Raw genomic sequence first — 23,944 nt, 5'->3', positions numbered from 1 at the left:
TGGCCCTGTGGGTGACAGAGCCAGTGGGCTGCAGTGTAACACAGGCCCAGTGGGTTGCAGTGAGCCAGTGGGCTGCAGTGTAACACTGGCCCAGTGGGTGACAGAGAGCCAGTGGGCTGCAGTGTAACACTGACCCAGTGGGTGACAGAGAGCCAGTGGGCTGTAGTGTAACACTGACACAGTGGGTGACAGAGAGCCAGTGGGCTACAGTGTAACACTGGCCCTGTGGGTGACAGAGCCAGTGGGCTGCAATGTACCACTGACCCAGTGGGTTGCAGTGAGCCAGTGGGCTGCAGTGTAACACTGGCCCTGTGGGTGACAGAGAGCCTGTGGGCTGCAGTGTAACACTGGCCCAGTGAGTGACAGAGAGCCAGTGGGCTAAAGTGTAACACTAGCCCAGTGGGCGACAGAGAGCCAGTGGGCTGCAGTGTAACACTGGCCCAGTGGGTGACAGAGAGCCAGTGGGCTGCAGTGTAACACTGGCCCAGTGGGTGACAGAGCCAGTGGGCTGCAGTGTAACACTGGCCAGTGGGTGACAGAGAGCCAGTGGGCTGCAGTGTAACACTGGCCCTGTGGGTTGCAGTGAGCCAGTGGGCTGCAGTGTAACACTGACCCAGTGGGTGACAGAGCCAGTGGGCTAAAGTGTAACACTGACCCAGTGGGTGACAGAGAGCCAGTGGGCTGCAGTGTAACACTGGCCCTGTGGGTTGCAGTGAGCCAGTGGGCTGCAGTGTAACACTGACCCAGTGGGTGACAGAGCCAGTGGGCTAAAGTGTAACACTGACCCAGTGGGTGACAGAGAGCCAGTGAGTTGGTATTTCAATGTGTACACCCTGCGTGGATGAATGTTCTCACTCTATATTTTTATTCTTCCAGTGATCTCGGCCAAGGTGCTGAACCTCGTGCCAAACGGTCAGAGTCTGCAGGCCACCGTCTCCATTATCAACACTTACAAAGCTGGCAACCTGAAAACCAGGCAGGTCGGGAACAAACTCATCACCAAAATCCTGCTGGTCTGCAAGCAATGTCCCAATCTCCGGAAAGGTAAACGCTGGCGGACAATATCGTCACTCTCGAACCATTAATCACTCTCACTGACCGTTACTCTCCCTGACCGTTAATCACTCTCACTGACCGTTACTCTCTCTCACTGACCGTTAATCACTCTCACTGACCGTTAATCACTCTCACTGACCGTTAATCGCTCTCACTGACCGTTAATCACTCTCACTGACCGTTAATCGCTCTCACTGACCGTTAATCACTCTCACTGACCGTTAATCACTCTCACTGACCGTTAATCACTCTCACTGACCGTTAATCGCTCTCACTGACCGTTAATCACTCTCCCTGACCGTTAATCACTCTCACTGACCGTTACTCTCCCTGACCGTTAATCACTCTCACTGACCGTTACTCTCTCTCACTGACCGTTAATCACTCTCACTGACCGTTAATCGCTCTCACTGACCGTTAATCACTCTCACTGACCGTTAATCACTCTCACTGACCGTTACTCTCCCTGACCGTTAATCACTCTCACTGACCGTTACTCTCACTGACCGTTAATCGCTCTCACTGACCGTTAATCGCTCTCACTGACCGTTAATCACTCTCACTGACCGTTACTCTCACTGACCGTTACTCTCTCTCACTGACCGTTAATCACTCTCACTGACTGTTACTCACTCTCACTGACCGTTACTCTCACTGACCGTTACTCTCACTGACCGTTAATCACTCTCACTGACCGTTACTCTCACTGACCGTTACTCTCACTGACCGTTAATCACTCTCACTGACCGTTAATCACTCTCACTGACCGTTAATCACTCTCACTGACCGTTACTCTCACTGACCGTTACTCTCACTGACCGTTAATCACTCTCACTGACCGTTACTCTCACTGACCGTTACTCTCACTGACCGTTAATCACTCTCACTGACCGTTAATCACTCTCACTGACCGTTAATCACTCTCACTGACCGTTACTCTCACTGACCGTTAATCACACTCACTGACTGTTACTCTCACTGACCGTTACTCTCACTGACCGTTAATCACTCTCACTGACCGTTAATCACTCTCACTGACCGTTAATCACTCTCACTGACTGTTACTCTCACTGACCGTTAATCACTCTCTCTGACCGTTAATCACTCTCACTGACCGTTAATCACTCTCACTGGCCGTGAATCACTCTCACTGACCGTTAATCACTCTCACTGACCGTTAATCACTCTCACTGACTGTTACTCTCACTGACCGTTACTCTCACTGACCGTTAATCACTCTCACTGACCGTTAATCACTCTCACTGACCGTTAATCACTCTCACTGGCCGTGAATCACTCTCACTGACCGTTAATCACTCTCACTGACCGTTAATCACTCTCACTGACCATTACTCTCACTGACCGTTACTCTCACTGACCGTTAATCACTCTCACTGACCGTTACTCTCACTGACCGTTAATCACACTCACTGACCGTTAATCACTCTCACTGACTGTTACTCTCACTGACCGTTAATCACTCTCACTGACCGTTAATCACTCTCACTGACCATTACTCTCACTGACCGTTACTCTCACTGACCGTTAATCACACTCACTGACCGTTAATCACTCTCACTGACCGTTAATCACTCTCACTGACCGTTAATCACACTCACTGACTGTTACTCTCACTGACCGTTACTCTCACTGACCGTTACTCTCACTGACCGTTAATCTCTCTCACTGACCGTTAATCACTCTCACTGACCGTTAATCACACTCACTGACTGTTACTCTCACTGACTGTTACTCTCACTGACCGTTACTCTCACTGACCGTTAATCGCTCTCACTGACCGTTAATCACTCTCACTGACCGTTACTCTCACTGACCGTTACTCACTCTCACTGACCGTTACTCTCACTGACCGTTAATCACTCTCACTGACCGTTACTCTCACTGACCGTTAATCACTCTCACTGACCGTTACTCTCACTGACCGTTAATCACTCACACTGACCGTTACTCTCACTGACCGTTAATCACTCTCACTGACCGTTAATCACTCTCACTGACCGTTAATCACTCTCACTGACCGTTACTCTCACTGACCGTTAATCACTCTCACTGACCGTTAATCACTCTCACTGACCATTACTCTCACTGACCGTTACTCTCACTGACCGTTAATCACTCTCACTGACCGTTAATCACTCTCACTGACCGTTAATCACTCTCACTGACCGTTACTCTCACTGACCGTTACTCTCACTGACCGTTAATCACTCTCACTGACCGTTAATCACTCTCACTGACCGTTAATCACACTCACTGACTGTTACTCTCACTGACCGTTACTCTCACTGACCGTTAATCACACTCACTGACTGTTACTCTCACTGACCGTTACTCTCACTGACCGTTAATCACTCTCACTGACCGTTAATCACTCTCACTGACCGTTACTCTCACTGACCGTTACTCTCTCTGACCGTTAATCGCTCTCACTGACTGTTACTCTCTCTGACCGTTACTCTCACTGACCGTTACTCTCACTGACCGTTAATCACACTCACTGGCCGTTAATCACTCTCACTGACCGTTAATCACTCTCACTGACCGTTACTCTCACTGACCGTTACTCTCACTGACCGTTACTCTCACTGGCCGTTAATCACACTCACTGGCCGTTAATCACACTCACTGACCGTTACTCTCACTGACCGTTACTCTCACTGACCGTTAATCACACTCACTGACCGTTAATCACTCTCACTGACCGTTACTCTGACTGACCGTTAATCACTCACACTGACCGTTAATCACTCTCACTGACCGTTAATCACACTCACTGGCCGTTAATCACTCTCACTGACCGTTAATCACACTCACTGACCGTTACTCTCACTGACCGTTACTCTCACTGACCGTTACTCTCACTGACCGTTAATCACACTCACTGGCCGTTAATCACACTCACTGACCGTTACTCTCACTGACCGTTACTCTCACTGACCGTTAATCACACTCACTGACCGTTAATCACTCTCACTGACCGTTACTCTGACTGACCGTTAATCACTCACACTGACCGTTAATCACTCTCACTGACCGTTAATCACTCTCACTGACCGTTACTCTCACTGACCGTTAATCACTCTCACTGACCGTTACTCTCACTGACCGTTAATCACTCTCACTGACCGTTACTCTCACTGACCGTTAATCACTCTCACTGACCGTTAATCACTCTCACTGACTGTTACTCTCACTGACCGTTAATCACTCTCACTGACCGTTAATCACTCTCACTGACCGTTAATCACTCTCACTGACCGTTAATCACACTCACTGACCGTTAATCACACTCACTGACCGTTAATCACTCTCACTGACCGTCAATCACTCTCACTGACCATTAATCACACTCACTGACCGTTAATCACACTCACTGACCGTTAATCACACTCACTGACCGTTAATCACACTCACTGACCGTTAATCACACTCACTGACCGTTAATCACTCTCACTGACCGTTAATCACTCTCACTGACCGTTACTCTCACTGACCGTTAATCACTCTCACTGACCGTTAATCACACTCACTGACCGTTAATCACTCTCACTGACCGTTAATCACTCTCACTGACCGTTACTCTCACTGACCGTTAATCACTCTCACTGACCGTTAATCACACTCACTGACCGTTAATCACTCTCACTGACCGTTAATCACTCTCACTGACCGTTAATCACTCTCACTGACCGTTACTCTCACTCACTGACCGTTAATCACTCTCACTGACCGTTAATCACTCTCACTGACCGTTAATCACTCTCACTGACCGTTAATCACACTCACTGACCGTTAATCACTCTCACTGACCGTTAATCACTCTCACTGACCGTTAATCACTCTCACTGACCGTTACTCTGACTGACCGTTAATCACTCACACTGACCGTTAATCACTCTCACTGACCGTTAATCACACTCACTGACCGTTAATCACTCTCACTGACCGTTAATCACTCTCACTGACCGTTAATCACACTCACTGACCGTTAATCACTCTCACTGACCGTTACTCTCACTGACCGTTAATCACTCTCACTGACCGTTACTCGCATTGACCGTTAATCACTCTCACTGACCGTTAATCACTCTCACTGACCGTTAATCACTCTCACTGACCGTTACTCTCACTGACCGTTACTCTCACTGACCGTTAATCACTCTCACTGACCGTTAATCACTCTCACTGACTGTTACTCTCACTGACCGTTACTCTCACTGACCGTTAATCACTCTGACTGACCGTTAATCACTCTCACTGACCGTTACTCTCACTGACCGTTACTCGCACTGACCGTTACTCTCACTGACCGTTAATCACTCTCACTGACCGTTAATCACTCTCACTGACCGTTACTCTCACTGACCGTTACTCTCACTGACCGTTACTCTCACTAACCATTACTCGCACTGACCGTTACTCTCACTGACCGTTAATCACTCTCACTGACCGTTAATCACTCTCTCTGACCGTTAATCACTCTCACTGACCGTTACTCTCACTGACCGTTAATCACTCTCACTGACTGTTACTCTCACTGACCGTTAATCACTCTCACTGACCGTTACTCTCACTGACCGTTACTCTCACTGACCATTACTCTCACTGACCGTTACTCTCACTGACCGTTAATCACTCTCACTGACCGTTACTCTCACTGACCGTTACTCTCACTGACCGTTACTCTCACTGACCGTTAATCACTCTCACTGACCGTTACTCTCACTGACCGTTAATCACTCTCACTGACCGTTAATCACTCTCACTGACCGTTACTCTCACTGACCGTTAATCACTCTCACTGACCGTTACTCTCACTGACCGTTAATCACTCTCACTGACCGTTAATCACTCTCACTGACTGTTACTCTCACTGACCGTTAATCACTCTCACTGACCGTTACTCTCACTGACCGTTAATCACTCTCACTGACCGTTAATCACTCTCACTGACTGTTACTCTCACTGAGCGTTAATCACTCTCACTGACCGTTACTCTCACTGACCGTTACTCTCACTGACCATTACTCTCACTGACCGTTACTCTCACTGACCGTTAATCACTCTCACTGACCGTTACTCTCACTGACCGTTACTCTCACTGACCGTTACTCTCACTGACCGTTAATCACTCTCACTGACTGTTACTCTCACTGACCGTTAATCACTCTCACTGACCGTTACTCTCACTGACCGTTAATCACTCACACTGACCGTTACTCTCACTGACCGTTAATCACTCTCACTGACCGTTACTCTCACTGACCGTTAATCACTCACACTGACCGTTACTCTCACTGACCGTTAATCACTCTCACTGACCGTTAATCACTCTCACTGACTGTTACTCTGACTGACCGTTAATCACTCTCACTGACCGTTAATCACTCTCACTGACCGTTAATCACACTCACTGACCGTTAATCACTCTCACTGACCGTTAATCGCTCTCACTGACCGTTAATCACACTCACTGACCGTTAATCACTCTCACTGACCGTTAATCACACTCACTGACCGTTAATCACTCTCACTGACCGTTACTCTCACTGACCGTTACTCTCACTGACCGTTAATCACTCTCACTGACCGTTAATCACTCTCACTGACCGTTAATCACTCTCACTGACCGTTAATCACTCTCACTGACCGTTACTCTCACTGACCGTTACTCTCACTGACCGTTAATCACTCTCACTGACCGTTACTCTCACTGACCGTTAATCACTCTCACTGACCGTTAATCACTCTCACTGACCGTTAATCACACTCACAGACCGTTAATCACTCTCACTGACCGTTACTCTCACTGACCGTTACTCTCACTGACCGTTAATCACTCTCACTGACCGTTAATCACTCTCACTGACCGTTACTCTCACTGACCGTTAATCACACTCACTGACCGTTAATCACACCCACTGACCGTTAATCACTCTCACTGACCGTTAATCACTCTCACTGACCGTTAATCACACTCACAGACCGTTAATCACTCTCACTGACCGTTACTCTCACTGACCGTTACTCTCTCTGACCGTTAATCACACTCACTGACCGTTAATCACACTCACAGACCGTTAATCACTCTCACTGACCGTTACTCTCACTGACCGTTACTCTCACTGACCGTTAATCACTCTCACTGACCGTTACTCTCACTGACCGTTAATCACTCTCACTGACCGTTAATCACTCTCACTGACCGTTAATCACTCTCACTGACCGTTAATCACTCTCACTGACCATTAATCACTCTCTCTGACCGTTAATCACTCTCTCTGACCGTTACTCTCACTGACCGTTAATCACTCACACTGACCGTTACTCTCACTGACCGTTAATCACTCTCACTGACCATTAATCACTCTCTCTGACCGTTAATCACTCTCTCTGACCGTTACTCTCACTGACCGTTAATCACTCTCTCTGACCGTTAATCACTCTCTCTGACCGTTACTCTCTCTGACCGTTAATCACTCTCACTGACCGTTACTCTCACTGACCGTTAATCACACTCACTGACCGTTAATCACTCTCTCTGACCGTTACTCTCACTGACCGTTAATCACTCTCACTGACCGTTAATCACTCTCTCTGACCGTTACTCTCACTGACCGTTAATCACTCTCTCTGACCGTTAATCACTCTCACTGACCGTTAATCACTCTCACTGACCGTTAATCACTCTCACTGACCGTTAATCACTCTCACTGACCGTTAATCACTCTCACTGACCGTTACTCTCACTGACCGTTACTCTCTCTGACCGTTAATCACTCTCACTGACCGTTAATCACTCTCACTGACTGTTACTCTCACTGACCGTTAATCACTCTCACTGACCGTTAATCACTCTCACTGACCGTTACTCTCACTGACCGTTAATCACTCTCACTGACCGTTACTCTCACTGACCGTTAATCACTCTCACTGACCGTTAATCACTCTCACTGACCGTTACTCTCACTGACCGTTAATCACTCTCACTGACCGTTAATCACTCTCACTGACCGTTAATCACTCTCACTGACCGTTACTCTCACTGACCGTTACTCTCACTGACCGTTACTCTCACTGACCGTTAATCACTCTCACTGACCGTTACTCTCACTGACCGTTACTCTCACTGACCGTTACTCTCACTGACCGTTAATCACTCTCACTGACCGTTACTCTCACTGACAGTTACTCTCACTGACCGTTACTCTCACTGACCGTTAATCACTCTCACTGACCGTTACTCTCACTGACCGTTACTCTCACTGACCGTTACTCTCACTGACCATTAATCACTCTCACTGACCGTTACTCTCTCTGACCGTTACTCTCCCTGACCGTTAATCACTCTCACTGACCGTTACTCTCTCTCACTGACCGTTAATCACTCTCACTGACCGTTAATCGCTCTCACTGACCGTTAATCACTCTCACTGACCGTTAATCACTCTCACTGACCGTTACTCTCCCTGACCGTTAATCACTCTCACTGACCGTTACTCTCACTGACCGTTAATCACTCTCACTGACCGTTAATCGCTCTCACTGACCGTTAATCACTCTCACTGACCGTTAATCGCTCTCACTGACCGTTAATCACTCTCACTGACCGTTACTCTCACTGACCGTTACTCTCTCTCACTGACCGTTAATCACTCTCACTGACCGTTAATCGCTCTCACTGACCGTTAATCGCTCTCACTGACCGTTAATCACTCTCACTGACCGTTAATCACTCTCACTGACCGTTAATCACTCTCACTGACCGTTACTCTCACTGACCGTTAATCACTCTCACTGACCGTTACTCTCACTGACCGTTACTCTCACTGACCGTTACTCTCACTGGCCGTTAATCACACTCACTGGCCGTTAATCACACTCACTGACCGTTACTCTCACTGACCGTTACTCTCACTGACCGTTAATCGCACTCACTGACCGTTAATCACTCTCACTGACCGTTACTCTGACTGACCGTTAATCACTCACACTGACCATTAATCACTCTCACTGACCGTTAATCACACTCACTGGCCGTTAATCACTCTCACTGACCGTTACTCACACTCACTGGCCGTTAATCACACTCACTGACCGTTACTCTCACTGACCGTTACTCTCACTGACCGTTAATCACACTCACTGACCGTTAATCACTCTCACTGACCGTTACTCTGACTGACCGTTAATCACTCTCACTGACCGTTAATCACTCTCACTGACCGTTAATCACTCTCACTGACCGTTACTCTCACTGACCGTTAATCACTCTCACTGACCGTTACTCTCACTGACCGTTAATCACTCTCACTGACCGTTAATCACTCTCACTGACTGTTACTCTCACTGACCGTTAATCACTCTCACTGACCGTTAATCACTCTCACTGACCGTTAATCACTCTCACTGACCGTTAATCACACTCACTGACCGTTAATCACTCTCACTGACCATTAATCACACTCACTGACCGTTAATCACACTCACTGACCGTTAATCACACTCACTGACCGTTAATCACACTCACTGACCGTTAATCACACTCACTGACCGTTAATCACTCTCACTGACCGTTAATCACTCTCACTGACCGTTACTCTCACTGACCGTTAATCACTCTCACTGACCGTTAATCACACTCACTGACCGTTAATCACTCTCACTGACCGTTAATCACTCTCACTGACCGTTACTCTCACTGACCGTTAATCACTCTCACTGACCGTTAATCACACTCACTGACCGTTAATCACTCTCACTGACCGTTAATCACTCTCACTGACCGTTAATCACTCTCACTGACCGTTAATCACTCACACTGACCGTTACTCTCACTGACCGTTAATCACTCTCACTGACCGTTACTCTCACTCACTGACCGTTAATCACTCTCACTGACCGTTAATCACTCTCACTGACCGTTAATCACTCTCACTGACCGTTAATCACTCTCACTGACCGTTAATCACACTCACTGACCGTTAATCACTCTCACTGACCGTTAATCACTCTCACTGACCGTTAATCACACTCACTGACCGTTAATCACTCTCACTGACCGTTACTCTGACTGACCGTTAATCACTCACACTGACCGTTAATCACTCTCACTGACCGTTAATCACACTCACTGACCGTTAATCACTCTCACTGACCGTTAATCACTCTCACTGACCGTTAATCACACTCACTGACCGTTAATCACTCTCACTGACCGTTACTCTCACTGACCGTTAATCACTCTCACTGACCGTTACTCGCACTGACCGTTAATCACTCACACTGACCGTTAATCACTCTCACTGACCGTTAATCACTCTCACTGACCGTTAATCACTCTCACTGACCGTTACTCTCACTGACCGTTACTCTCACTGACCGTTAATCACTCTCACTGACCGTTAATCACTCTCACTGACTGTTACTCTCACTGACCGTTACTCTCACTGACCGTTAATCACTCTGACTGACCGTTAATCACTCTCACTGACCGTTACTCTCACTGACCGTTACTCGCACTGACCGTTACTCTCACTGACCGTTAATCACTCTCACTGACCGTTAATCACTCTCACTGACCGTTACTCTCACTGACCGTTACTCTCACTGACCGTTACTCTCACTAACCATTACTCGCACTGACCGTTACTCTCACTGACCGTTAATCACTCTCACTGACCGTTAATCACTCTCTCTGACCGTTAATCACTCTCACTGACCGTTACTCTCACTGACCGTTAATCACTCTCACTGACTGTTACTCTCACTGACCGTTAATCACTCTCACTGACCGTTACTCTCACTGACCGTTACTCTCACTGACCATTACTCTCACTGACCGTTACTCTCACTGACCGTTAATCACTCTCACTGACCGTTACTCTCACTGACCGTTACTCTCACTGACCGTTACTCTCACTGACCGTTAATCACTCTCACTGACCGTTACTCTCACTGACCGTTAATCACTCTCACTGACCGTTAATCACTCTCACTGACCGTTACTCTCACTGACCGTTAATCACTCTCACTGACCGTTACTCTCACTGACCGTTAATCACTCTCACTGACCGTTAATCACTCTCACTGACTGTTACTCTCACTGACCGTTAATCACTCTCACTGACCGTTACTCTCACTGACCGTTAATCACTCTCACTGACCGTTAATCACTCTCACTGACTGTTACTCTCACTGACCGTTAATCACTCTCACTGACCGTTACTCTCACTGACCGTTACTCTCACTGACCATTACTCTCACTGACCGTTACTCTCACTGACCGTTACTCTCACTGACCGTTAATCACTCTCACTGACCGTTACTCTCACTGACCGTTACTCTCACTGACCGTTACTCTCACTGACCGTTAATCACTCTCACTGACTGTTACTCTCACTGACCGTTAATCACTCTCACTGACCGTTAATCACTCTCACTGACTGTTACTCTCACTGACCGTTAATCACTCTCACTGACCGTTACTCTCACTGACCGTTAATCACTCTCACTGACTGTTACTCTCACTGACCGTTAATCACTCTCACTGACCGTTACTCTCACTGACCGTTAATCACTCACACTGACCGTTACTCTCACTGACCGTTAATCACTCTCACTGACCGTTACTCTCACTGACCGTTAATCACTCACACTGACCGTTACTCTCACTGACCGTTAATCACTCTCACTGACCGTTAATCACTCTCACTGACTGTTACTCTGACTGACCGTTAATCACTCTCACTGACCGTTAATCACTCTCACTGACCGTTAATCACACTCACTGACCGTTAATCGCTCTCACTGACCGTTAATCACACTCACTGACCGTTAATCACTCTCACTGACCGTTAATCACACTCACTGACCGTTAATCACTCTCACTGACCGTTACTCTCACTGACCGTTACTCTCACTGACCGTTAATCACTCTCACTGACCGTTAATCACTCTCACTGACCGTTAATCACTCTCACTGACCGTTAATCACTCTCACTGACCGTTACTCTCACTGACCGTTACTCTCACTGACCGTTAATCACTCTCACTGACCGTTACTCTCACCGACCGTTAATCACTCTCACTGACCGTTAATCACTCTCACTGACCGTTAATCACACTCACAGACCGTTAATCACTCTCACTGACCGTTACTCTCACTGACCGTTACTCTCACTGACCGTTAATCACTCTCACTGACCGTTAATCACTCTCACTGACCGTTACTCTCACTGACCGTTAATCACACTCACTGACCGTTAATCACACCCACTGACCGTTAATCACTCTCACTGACCGTTAATCACTCTCACTGACCGTTAATCACACTCACAGACCGTTAATCACTCTCACTGACCGTTACTCTCACTGACCGTTACTCTCTCTGACCGTTAATCACACTCACTGACCGTTAATCACACTCACAGACCGTTAATCACTCTCACTGACCGTTACTCTCACTGACCGTTACTCTCACTGACCGTTAATCACTCTCACTGACCGTTACTCTCACTGACCGTTAATCACTCTCACTGACCGTTAATCACTCTCACTGACCGTTAATCACTCTCACTGACCGTTAATCACTCTCACTGACCATTAATCACTCTCTCTGACCGTTAATCACTCTCTCTGACCGTTACTCTCACTGACCGTTAATCACTCTCACTGACCGTTAATCACTCTCACTGACCGTTAATCACTCTCACTGACCGTTAATCACTCTCACTGACCGTTACTCTCACTGACCGTTAATCACACTCACTGACCGTTAATCACTCTCTCTGACCGTTACTCTCACTGACCGTTAATCACTCTCACTGACCGTTAATCACTCTCTCTGACCGTTACTCTCACTGACCGTTAATCACTCTCTCTGACCGTTAATCACTCTCACTGACCGTTAATCACTCTCACTGACCGTTAATCACTCTCACTGACCGTTAATCACTCTCACTGACCGTTAATCACTCTCACTGACCGTTACTCTCACTGACCGTTACTCTCTCTGACCGTTAATCACTCTCACTGACCGTTAATCACTCTCACTGACTGTTACTCTCACTGACCGTTAATCACTCTCACTGACCGTTAATCACTCTCACTGACCGTTACTCTCACTGACCGTTAATCACTCTCACTGACCGTTACTCTCACTGACCGTTAATCACTCTCACTGACCGTTACTCTCACTGACCGTTAATCACTCTCACTGACCGTTACTCTCACTGACCGTTACTCTCACTGGCCGTGAATCACTCTCACTGAACGTTAATCACTCTCACTGACCGTTACTCTCACTGACCGTTACTCTCACTGACCGTTACTCTCACTGACCGTTAATCACTCTCACTGACCGTTACTCTCACTGACCGTTAATCACTCTCACTGACCATTAATCACTCTCACTGACCGTTACTCTCTCTGACCGTTACTCTCCCTGACCGTTAATCACTCTCACTGACCGTTACTCTCTCTCACTGACCGTTAATCACTCTCACTGACCGTTAATCGCTCTCACTGACCGTTAATCACTCTCACTGACCGTTAATCACTCTCACTGACCGTTACTCTCCCTGACCGTTAATCACTCTCACTGACCGTTACTCTCACTGACCGTTAATCACTCTCACTGACCGTTAATCGCTCTCACTGACCGTTAATCACTCTCACTGACCGTTAATCGCTCTCACTGACCGTTAATCACTCTCACTGACCGTTACTATCACTGACCGTTACTCTCTCTCACTGACCGTTAATCACTCTCACTGACCGTTAATCGCTCTCACTGACCGTTAATCGCTCTCACTGACCGTTAATCACTCTCACTGACCGTTAATCACTCTCACTGACCGTTAATCACTCTCACTGACCGTTAATCACTCTCACTGACCGTTAATCACTCTCACTGACCGTTAATCACTCTCACTGGCCGTGAATCACTCTCACTGACCGTTAATCACTCTCACTGACCATTACTCTCACTGACCGTTACTCTCACTGACCGTTAATCACACTCACTGACTGTTACTCTCACTGACCGTTACTCTCACTGACCGTTAATCACACTCACTGACCGTTACTCTCACTGACTGTTACTCTCACTGACCGTTACTCTCTCTGACCGTTACTCTCACTGACCGTTACTCTCACTGACCGTTAATCACACTCACTGGCCGTTAATCACTCTCACTGACCGTTAATCACTCTCACTGACCGTTACTCTCACTGACCGTTACTCTCACTGACCGTTACTCTCACTGACCGTTAATCACACTCACTGGCCGTTAATCACACTCACTGACCGTTACTCTCACTGACCGTTACTCTCACTGACCGTTAATCACACTCACTGACCGTTAATCACTCTCACTGACCGTTACTCTGACTGACCGTTAATCACTCACACTGACCGTTAATCACTCTCACTGACCGTTAATCACACTCACTGGCCGTTAATCACTCTCACTGACCGTTAATCACACTCACTGACCGTTACTCTCACTGACCGTTACTCTCACTGACCGTTACTCTCACTGACCGTTAATCACACTCACTGGCCGTTAATCACACTCACTGACCGTTACTCTCACTGACTGTTACTCTCACTGACCGTTAATCACACTCACTGACCGTTAATCACTCTCACTGACCGTTACTCTGACTGACCGTTAATCACTCACACTGACCGTTAATCACTCTCACTGACCGTTACTCTCACTGACCGTTAATCACTCTCACTGACCGTTACTCTCACTGACCGTTAATCACTCTCACTGACCGTTACTCTCACTGACCGTTAATCACTCTCACTGACCGTTAATCACTCTCACTGACTGTTACTCTCACTGACCGTTAATCACTCTCACTGACCGTTACTCTCACTGACCGTTAATCACTCTCACTGACCGTTAATCACACTCACTGACCGTTAATCACACTCACTGACCGTTAATCACTCTCACTGACCGTTAATCACTCTCACTGACCGTTACTCTCACTGACCGTTAATCACTCTCACTGACCGTTAATCACACTCACTGACCGTTAATTACTCTCACTGACCGTTACTCTCACTGACCGTTAATCACTCTCACTGACCGTTAATCACACTCACTGACCGTTAATCACTCTCACTGACCGTTAATCACTCTCACTGACCGTTAATCACTCTCACTGACCGTTACTCTCACTGACCGTTAATCACTCTCACTGACCGTTACTCTCACTCACTGACCGTTAATCACTCTCACTGACCGTTAATCACTCTCACTGACCGTTAATCACTCTCACTGACCGTTAATCACACTCACTGACCGTTAATCACTCTCACTGACCGTTAATCACTCTCACTGACCGTTAATCACACTCACTGACCGTTAATCACTCTCACTGACCGTTACTCTGACTGACCGTTAATCACTCACACTGACCGTTAATCACTCTCACTGACCGTTACTCGCACTGACCGTTAATCACTCACACTGACCGTTAATCACTCTCACTGACCGTTAATCACTCTCACTGACCGTTAATCACTCTCACTGACCGTTACTCTCACTGACCGTTACTCTCACTGACCGTTAATCACTCTCACTGACCGTTAATCACTCTCACTGACTGTTACTCTCACTGACCGTTACTCTCACTGACCGTTAATCACTCTGACTGACCGTTAATCACTCTCACTGACCGTTACTCTCACTGACCGTTACTCGCACTGACCGTTACTCTCACTGACCGTTAATCACTCTCACTGACCGTTAATCACTCTCACTGACTGTTACTCTCACTGACCGTTAATCACTCTCACTGACCGTTACTCTCACTGACCGTTACTCTCACTGACCATTACTCTCACTGACCGTTACTCTCACTGACCGTTAATCACTCTCACTGACCGTTACTCTCACTGACCGTTACTCTCACTGACCGTTACTCTCACTGACCGTTACTCTCACTGACCGTTAATCACTCTCACTGACTGTTACTCTCACTGACCGTTAATCACTCTCACTGACCGTTAATCACTCTCACTGACTGTTACTCTCACTGACCGTTAATCACTCTCACTGACCGTTAATCACTCTCACTGACCGTTACTCTCACTGACCGTTAATCACTCACACTGACCGTTACTCTCACTGACCGTTAATCACTCTCACTGACCGTTACTCTCACTGACCGTTAATCACTCACACTGACCGTTACTCTCACTGACCGTTAATCACTCTCACTGACCGTTAATCACTCTCACTGACTGTTACTCTGACTGACCGTTAATCACTCTCACTGACCGTTAATCACTCTCACTGACCGTTAATCACACTCACTGACCGTTAATCACTCTCACTGACCGTTAATCGCTCTCACTGACCGTTAATCACACTCACTGACCGTTAATCACTCTCACTGACCGTTAATCACACTCACTGACCGTTAATCACTCTCACTGACCGTTACTCTCACTGACCGTTACTCTCACTGACCGTTAATCACTCTCACTGACCGTTACTCTCACTGACCGTTAATCACTCTCACTGACCGTTAATCACTCTCACTGACCGTTACTCTCACTGACCGTTACTCTCACTGACCGTTAATCACTCTCACTGACCGTTACTCTCACTGACCGTTAATCACTCTCACTGACCGTTAATCACTCTCACTGACCGTTAATCACACTCACAGACCGTTAATCACTCTCACTGACCGTTACTCTCACTGACCGTTACTCTCACTGACCGTTAATCACTCTCACTGACCGTTAATCACTCTCACTGACCGTTACTCTCACTGACCGTTAATCACACTCACTGACCGTTAATCACACCCACTGACCGTTAATCACTCTCACTGACCGTTAATCACTCTCACTGACCGTTAATCACACTCACAGACCGTTAATCACTCTCACTGACCGTTACTCTCACTGACCGTTACTCTCTCTGACCGTTAATCACACTCACTGACCGTTAATCACACTCACAGACCGTTAATCACTCTCACTGACCGTTAATCACTCTCACTGACCGTTAATCACTCTCACTGACCATTAATCACTCTCTCTGACCGTTAATCACTCTCTCTGACCGTTACTCTCACTGACCGTTAATCACTCTCACTGACCGTTAATCACTCTCACTGACCGTTAATCACTCTCACTGACCGTTAATCACTCTCACTGACCGTTACTCTCACTGACCGTTAATCACACTCACTGACCGTTAATCACTCTCTCTGACCGTTACTCTCACTGACCGTTAATCACTCTCACTGACCGTTAATCACTCTCTCTGACCGTTACTCTCACTGACCATTAATCACTCTCTCTGACCGTTAATCACTCTCACTGACCGTTAATCACTCTCACTGACCGTTAATCACTCTCACTGACCGTTAATCACTCTCACTGACCGTTACTCTCACTGACCGTTACTCTCTCTGACCGTTAATCACTCTCACTGACCGTTAATCACTCTCACTGACTGTTACTCTCACTGACCGTTAATCACTCTCACTGACCGTTAATCACTCTCACTGACCGTTACTCTCACTGACCGTTAATCACTCTCACTGACCGTTACTCTCACTGACCGTTAATCACTCTCACTGACCGTTACTCTCACTGACCGTTAATCACTCTCACTGACCGTTACTCTCACTGACCGTTACTCTCACTGGCCGTGAATCACTCTCACTGAACGTTAATCACTCTCACTGACCGTTACTCTCACTGACCGTTCCTCTCACTGACCGTTACTCTCACTGACCGTTAATCACTCTCACTGACCGTTACTCTCACTGACCGTTAATCACTCTCACTGACCATTAATCACTCTCACTGACCGTTACTCTCTCTGACCGTTACTCTCACTGACCGTTAATCACTCTCACTGACCGTTACTCTCACTGACCGTTAACCACTCTCACTGACCGTTAATCACTCTCACTGACCGTTAATCACTCTCACTGACCGTTAATCACTCTCACTGACTGTTACTCTCACTGACCGTTAATCACTCTCACTGACCGTTAATCACTCTCACTGACCGTTAATCACTCTCACTGACCGTTAATCACTCTCACTGACCGTTACTCTCACTGACCGTTACTCGCACTGACCGTTACTCTCACTGACCGTTAATCACTCTCACTGACCGTTAATCACTCTCACTGACCGTTACTCTCTCTGACCGTTAATCGCTCTCACTGACCGTTAATCACTCTCACTGACCGTTACTCTCACTGACCGTTACTCTCTCTGACCGTTAATCGCTCTCACTGACTGTTACTCTCACTGACCGTTAATCACTCTCACTGACCGTTACTCTCACTGACCGTTAATCACACTCACTGACTGTTACTCTCACTGACCGTTAATCACTCTCACTGACCGTTACTCTCACTGACCGTTAATCACTCTCACTGACCGTTAATCACTCTCACTGACCGTTAATCACTCTCACTGACCGTTAATCACTCTCACTGACTTACTCTCTCTGACCGTTAACCACTCTCACTGACCGTTAATCAATCTCACTGACCGTTAATCACTCTCACTGACCGTTAATCAATCTCACTGACCGTTACTCTCTCTGACCGTTACTCTCACTGACCGTTACTCTCACTGACCATTACTCGCACTGACCGTTAATCACTCTCACTGACCGTTAATCACTCGCACTGACCGTTAATCACTCTCACTGACCGTTAATCACTCTCACTGACCGTTACTCTCACTGACCGTTAATCACTCTCACTGACCGTTACTCTCACTGACCGTTAATCACTCTCACTGACCGTTAATCACTCTCACTGACCGTTACTCTCACTGACCGTTAATCACTCTCACTGACCGTTAATCACTCTCACTGACCGTTAATCACTCTCACTGACCGTTAATCACTCTCACTGACCGTTAACCACTCTCACTGACCGTTAATCACTCTCACTGACCGTTAATCACTCTCACTGACCGTTAATCACTCTCTCTGACCGTTACTCTCACTGACCGTTACTCTCACTGACCATTACTCGCACTGACCGTTAATCACTCTCACTGACCGTTAATCACTCGCACTGACCGTTAATCACTCTCACTGACCGTTAATCACTCTCACTGACCGTTACTCTCACTGACCGTTAATCACTCACACTGACCGTTAATCACACTCACTGACCGTTACTCTCACTGACCGTTAATCACTCTCACTGACCGTTAATCACTCTCACTGACCGTTAATCACTCTCACTGACTGTTACTCTCTCTGACCGTTAATCACTCTCACTGACCGTTAATCACTCTCACTGACCGTTAATCACTCTCACTGACCGTTAATCACACTCACTGACTGTTACTCTCTCTGACCGTTAATCACTCTCACTGACCGTTAATCACTCTCACTGACCGTTACTCTCACTGACCGTTACTCTCTCTGACCGTTAATCACTCTCACTGACCGTTAATCACTCTCACTGACGGTTAATCACTCTCACTGACCGTTACTCTCACTGACCGTTAATCACTCTCACTGACCGTTACTCTCACTGACCTATTATGGAGACAGTGGCTGATTGATTTCTCTCTGAACCCTGACCGCCTCTTGTTTTGCTCCCTAGGGGCCAGTTACACCCTGATGGGACCTGTTGACAAGTTGGGCCGAGGCAGGATTCTTCCCAACAGCTTTTTCCTCGTTTACAAAGCTCAACAACACGATGTCCTCACCAAACTCACCACACGGAGATGCTGAAACCAAACTGAGGAAGAGACATCATCACCCTGACCCCTCACCCTCACCTTGACCCCTCACCCTGACCCTCCACCCTGACCCTCCAGCCTGACCCTTCACCCTGACCCTTCACCCTGACCCTCCACCCTGACCCTTCACCCTGACCCTTCACCCTGACCCTCCACCCTGACCGTTCACCCTGACCCTCCACCCTGACCCTCCACCCTGACCCTCCACCCTGACCCTCCACCCTGACCCTCCACCCTGACCCTCCACCCTGACCCTTCACCCTGACCCTCCACCCTGACCTCTCACACTGAGCCTGACCCTTCACCCTGACCCTCTGCCCTGACCCTTCGCCCTGACCCTCCGCCCTGACCCTCCGCCCTGACCCTCCGCCCTGACCCTTCCCCCTGACCCTTCCCCCTGACCCTTCCCCCTGACCCTCCACCCTGACCCTCCACCCTGACCCTCCACCCTGACCCTCCACCCTGACCCTTCACCCTGACCCTCCACCCTGACCCTCCACCCTGACCCTCCACCCTGACCCTCCACCCTGACCCTCCACCCTGACCCTTCACCCTGACCCTCCACCCTGACCCTTCACCCTGACCCTCCACCCTGACCCTTCACCCTGACCCTCCACCCTGACCCTCCACCCTGACCCTCCACCCTGACCCTTCACCCTGACCCTCCACCCTGACCCTTCACCCTGACCCTTCACCCTGACCCTCCACCCTGACCCTTCACCCTGACCTCTCACACTGAGCCTGACCCTTCACCCTGACCCTCCACCCTGACCCTTCACCCTGACCCTCCACCTGACCCTTCACCCTGACCCTCCACCCTGACCCTTCACCCTGACCCTCCACCCTGACCCTCCACCCTGACCCTCCACCCTGACCCTCCACCCTGACCCTCCACCCTGACCCTCCACCCTGACCCTCCACCCTGACCCTCCACCCTGACCCTTCACCCTGACCCTTCACCCTGACCCTCCACCCTGACCCTTCACCCTGACCCTTCACCCTGACCCTCCACCCTGACCCTCCACCCTGACACTACACCCTGACCTTTCACCCTGACCCTCCACCCTGACCTCTCACACTGAGCCTGACCCTTACCCCTGACCCTCCACGCTGACCCTTCACCCTGACCCTCCACCCTGACCTCTCACACTGAGCCTGACCCTTCACCCTGACCCTCCACCCTGACCCCTCACACTGACCCTGGCCCTTCACCCTGACCCTTCACCCTGATCCTTCATCTTCACCATGACCCCTCACACTGACCCTTCACCGTAACCCTTCACCTTCAACTTGACCCCTCATCTTGACCCTCCATCCTGTCCCCTCACACTGACCCTCCAGCTTGACCCTTCACCCTCACCTTGACCCCTCACCCTGACCCCTCACCTTGACCCTTCACCCTCACCTTGACCCCTCACCCTGACCCCTCACCCTGAAACTTTACCCTCACCTTGACCCCTCACCCTGACCCTTCACCTTCACCTTGACCCCTCACCCTGACCCTCCATCCTGACCCTTTACCCTCACCTGGATCGCTCACCCTGACCCTCCATACTGACCCTTCACCCTCACCTTGACCCCTCACCCTGACCCTCCATCCTGACCCTTCACCCTCACCTTGACCCCTCACCCTGACCCTCACACCTCAACATTGACCCGCCACCCTCAACCCTCACCTTTCATCCTGAACCATGACCCTCACCTTGACCCTTCACCCTCACCCTAAACCTGACCTCTATGCACACAGCGCACCCTCCCCCCTCACACCAGCAAACATGTGAATCCTCGAGAGTTCAACTGAATATAATTAAACTTATTAATAAAATCACTTCAAAAATTACACCTTGGTTTTCATTTTTCAGTCAGTGTCATTGTTTCCACTGAGATCCGGCCCCGAGGATTCAGTCCAGAGACCGTTATACCCGCGACTTCCTAACCGTCCGATATTGTACCGGCCAATGGCAGGAAATTCACCACAGACTGTTCACTCCATCTAACCCCGTGCTGTACCTGTCCTGGGAGTGTTTGATGGGGACAGTGTAGAGGGAGCTTTACTCTGTATCTAACCCCGTGCTGTACCTGTCCGGGGAGTGTTTGATGGGGACAGTGTTGAGGGAGCTTTACTCTGTATCTAACCCCGTGCTGTACCTGTCCGGGGAGTGATTGATGGGGACAGTGTAGAGGGAGCTTTACTCTGTATCTAACCCCGTGCTGTACCTGTCCGGGGAGTGTTTGATGGGGACAGTGTAGAGGGAGCTTTACTCTGTATCTAACCCCGTGCTGTACCTGTCCGGGGAGTGTTTGATCGGGACAGTGTAGAGGGAGCTTTACTCTGTATCTACCCCGTGCTGTACCTGTCCTGGGAGTGTTTGATGGGGACAGTGTAGAGGGAGCTTTACTCTGTAACTCACCCCGTACTGTACCTGTCCTGGGAGTGTTTGATGGGGACAGTGTAGAGGGAGCTTTACTCTGTATCTAACCCCGTGCTGTACCTGTCCTAGGAGTGTTTGATGGGGACAGTGTAGAGGGAGCTTTACTCTGTATCTAACCCCGTGCTGTACCTGTCCTGGCAGTGTTTGATGGGGACAGTGTAGAGGGAGCTTTACTCTGTATCTAACCCCGTGCTGCACCTGTCCTGGGAGTGTTTGATGGGGACAGTGTAGAGGGAGCTTTACTCTGTATCTAACCCCGTGCTGTACCTGTCCTGGGAGTGTTTGATGGGGACAGTGTAGAGGGAGCTTTACTCTGTATCTCACCCCGTGCTGTACCTGTCCTGGGAGTGTTTGATGGGGACAGTGTAGAGGGAGCTTTACTCTGTATCTAACCCCGTGCTGTACCTGTCCGGGGAGTGTTTGATGGGGACAGTGTAGAGGGAGCTTTACTCTGTATCTAACCCCGTGCTGTACCTGTCCGGGGAGTGTTTGATGGGGACAGTGTAGAGGGAGCTTTACTCTGTATCTAACCCCGTGCTGTACCTGTCCTGGGAGGGTTTGATGGGGACAGTGTAGAGGGAGCTTTACTCTGTATCGAACCCCGTGCTGTACCTGTCCTGGGAGTGTTTGATCGGGACAGTGTAGAGGGAGCTTTACTCTGTATCTAACCCCGTGCTGTACCTGTCCTGGGAGTGTTTGATGGGGACAGTGTAGAGGGAGCTTTACTCTGTATCTAACCCCGTGCTGTACCTGTCCGGGGAGTGTTTGATCGGGACAGTGTAGAGGGAGCTTTACTCTGTATCTACCCCGTGCTGTACCTGTCCTGGGAGTGTTTGATGGGGACAGTGTAGAGGGAGCTTTACTCTGTAACTCACCCCGTACTGTACCTGTCCTGGGAGTGTTTGATGGGGACAGTGTAGAGGGAGCTTTACTCTGTATCTAACCCCGTGCTGTACCTGTCCTAGGAGTGTTTGATGGGGACAGTGTAGAGGGAGCTTTACTCTGTATCTAACCCCGTGCTGTACCTGTCCTGGCAGTGTTTGATGGGGACAGTGTAGAGGGAGCTTTACTCTGTATCTAACCCCGTGCTGCACCTGTCCTGGGAGTGTTTGATGGGGACAGTGTAGAGGGAGCTTTACTCTGTCTCTAACCCCATGCTGTACCTGTCCTGGGAGTGTTTGATGGGGACAGTGTAGAGGGAGCTTTACTCTGTATCTAACCCCGTGCTGTACCTGTCCTGGGAGTGTTTGATGGGGACAGTGTAGAGGGAGCTTCACTCTGTATCTAACCCCGTGCTGTACCTGTCCTGGGAGTGTTTGATGGGGACAGTGTAGAGGGAGCTTTACTCTGTATCCAACCCCGTGCTGTACCTGTCCTGGGAGTGTTTGATGGGGACAGTGTAGACGGAGCTTTACTCTGCATCTAACCCCGTGCTGTACCTGTCCTGAGAGTGTTTGATGGGGACAGTGTAGAGGGAGCTTTACTCTGTATCTAACCCCGTGCTGTACCTGTTCTGGGACTGTTTGATGGGGACAGTGTAGAGGGAGCTTTACACTGTATCTAACCCCGTGCTGTACCTGTCCTGGGAGTGTTTGATGGGGACAGTGTAGAGGGAGCTTTACTCTGTATCTAACCCCGTGCTGTACCTGTCCTGGGAGTATTTGATGGG

At 48.9% G+C, this 23,944-nt stretch overlaps 2 protein-coding genes across 2 annotated transcripts in view; one reads left to right on the top strand and one right to left on the bottom strand.

The window, feature by feature from the left end:
* The window catches only part of LOC140404622 (procollagen C-endopeptidase enhancer 2-like), a 61,656-nt gene extending 39,973 nt beyond the window's left edge, over positions 1–21,683 (top strand). Inside the window, exons 8-9 of the mRNA XM_072493225.1 lie at positions 877–1,044; positions 19,705–21,683. Coding sequence (XP_072349326.1) covers positions 877–1,044; positions 19,705–19,835 — 299 coding nt within the window. The 3' untranslated portion in view covers positions 19,836–21,683. The remainder of the gene's footprint in view (positions 1–876; positions 1,045–19,704) is intronic.
* The window catches only part of LOC140404551 (ephrin-B1-like), a 536,635-nt gene that overhangs the window by 170,614 nt on the left and 342,077 nt on the right, over positions 1–23,944 (bottom strand). The window lies entirely within an intron of this gene.

This window comes from Scyliorhinus torazame, chromosome 31 (assembly GCF_047496885.1).
Source record: "Scyliorhinus torazame isolate Kashiwa2021f chromosome 31, sScyTor2.1, whole genome shotgun sequence".
In the NCBI taxonomy this organism is placed as follows: domain Eukaryota; kingdom Metazoa; phylum Chordata; class Chondrichthyes; order Carcharhiniformes; family Scyliorhinidae; genus Scyliorhinus; species Scyliorhinus torazame.
Note: the sequence above shows the minus strand (reverse complement) of the source record. Positions and strands in the feature narration are given on the sequence as shown.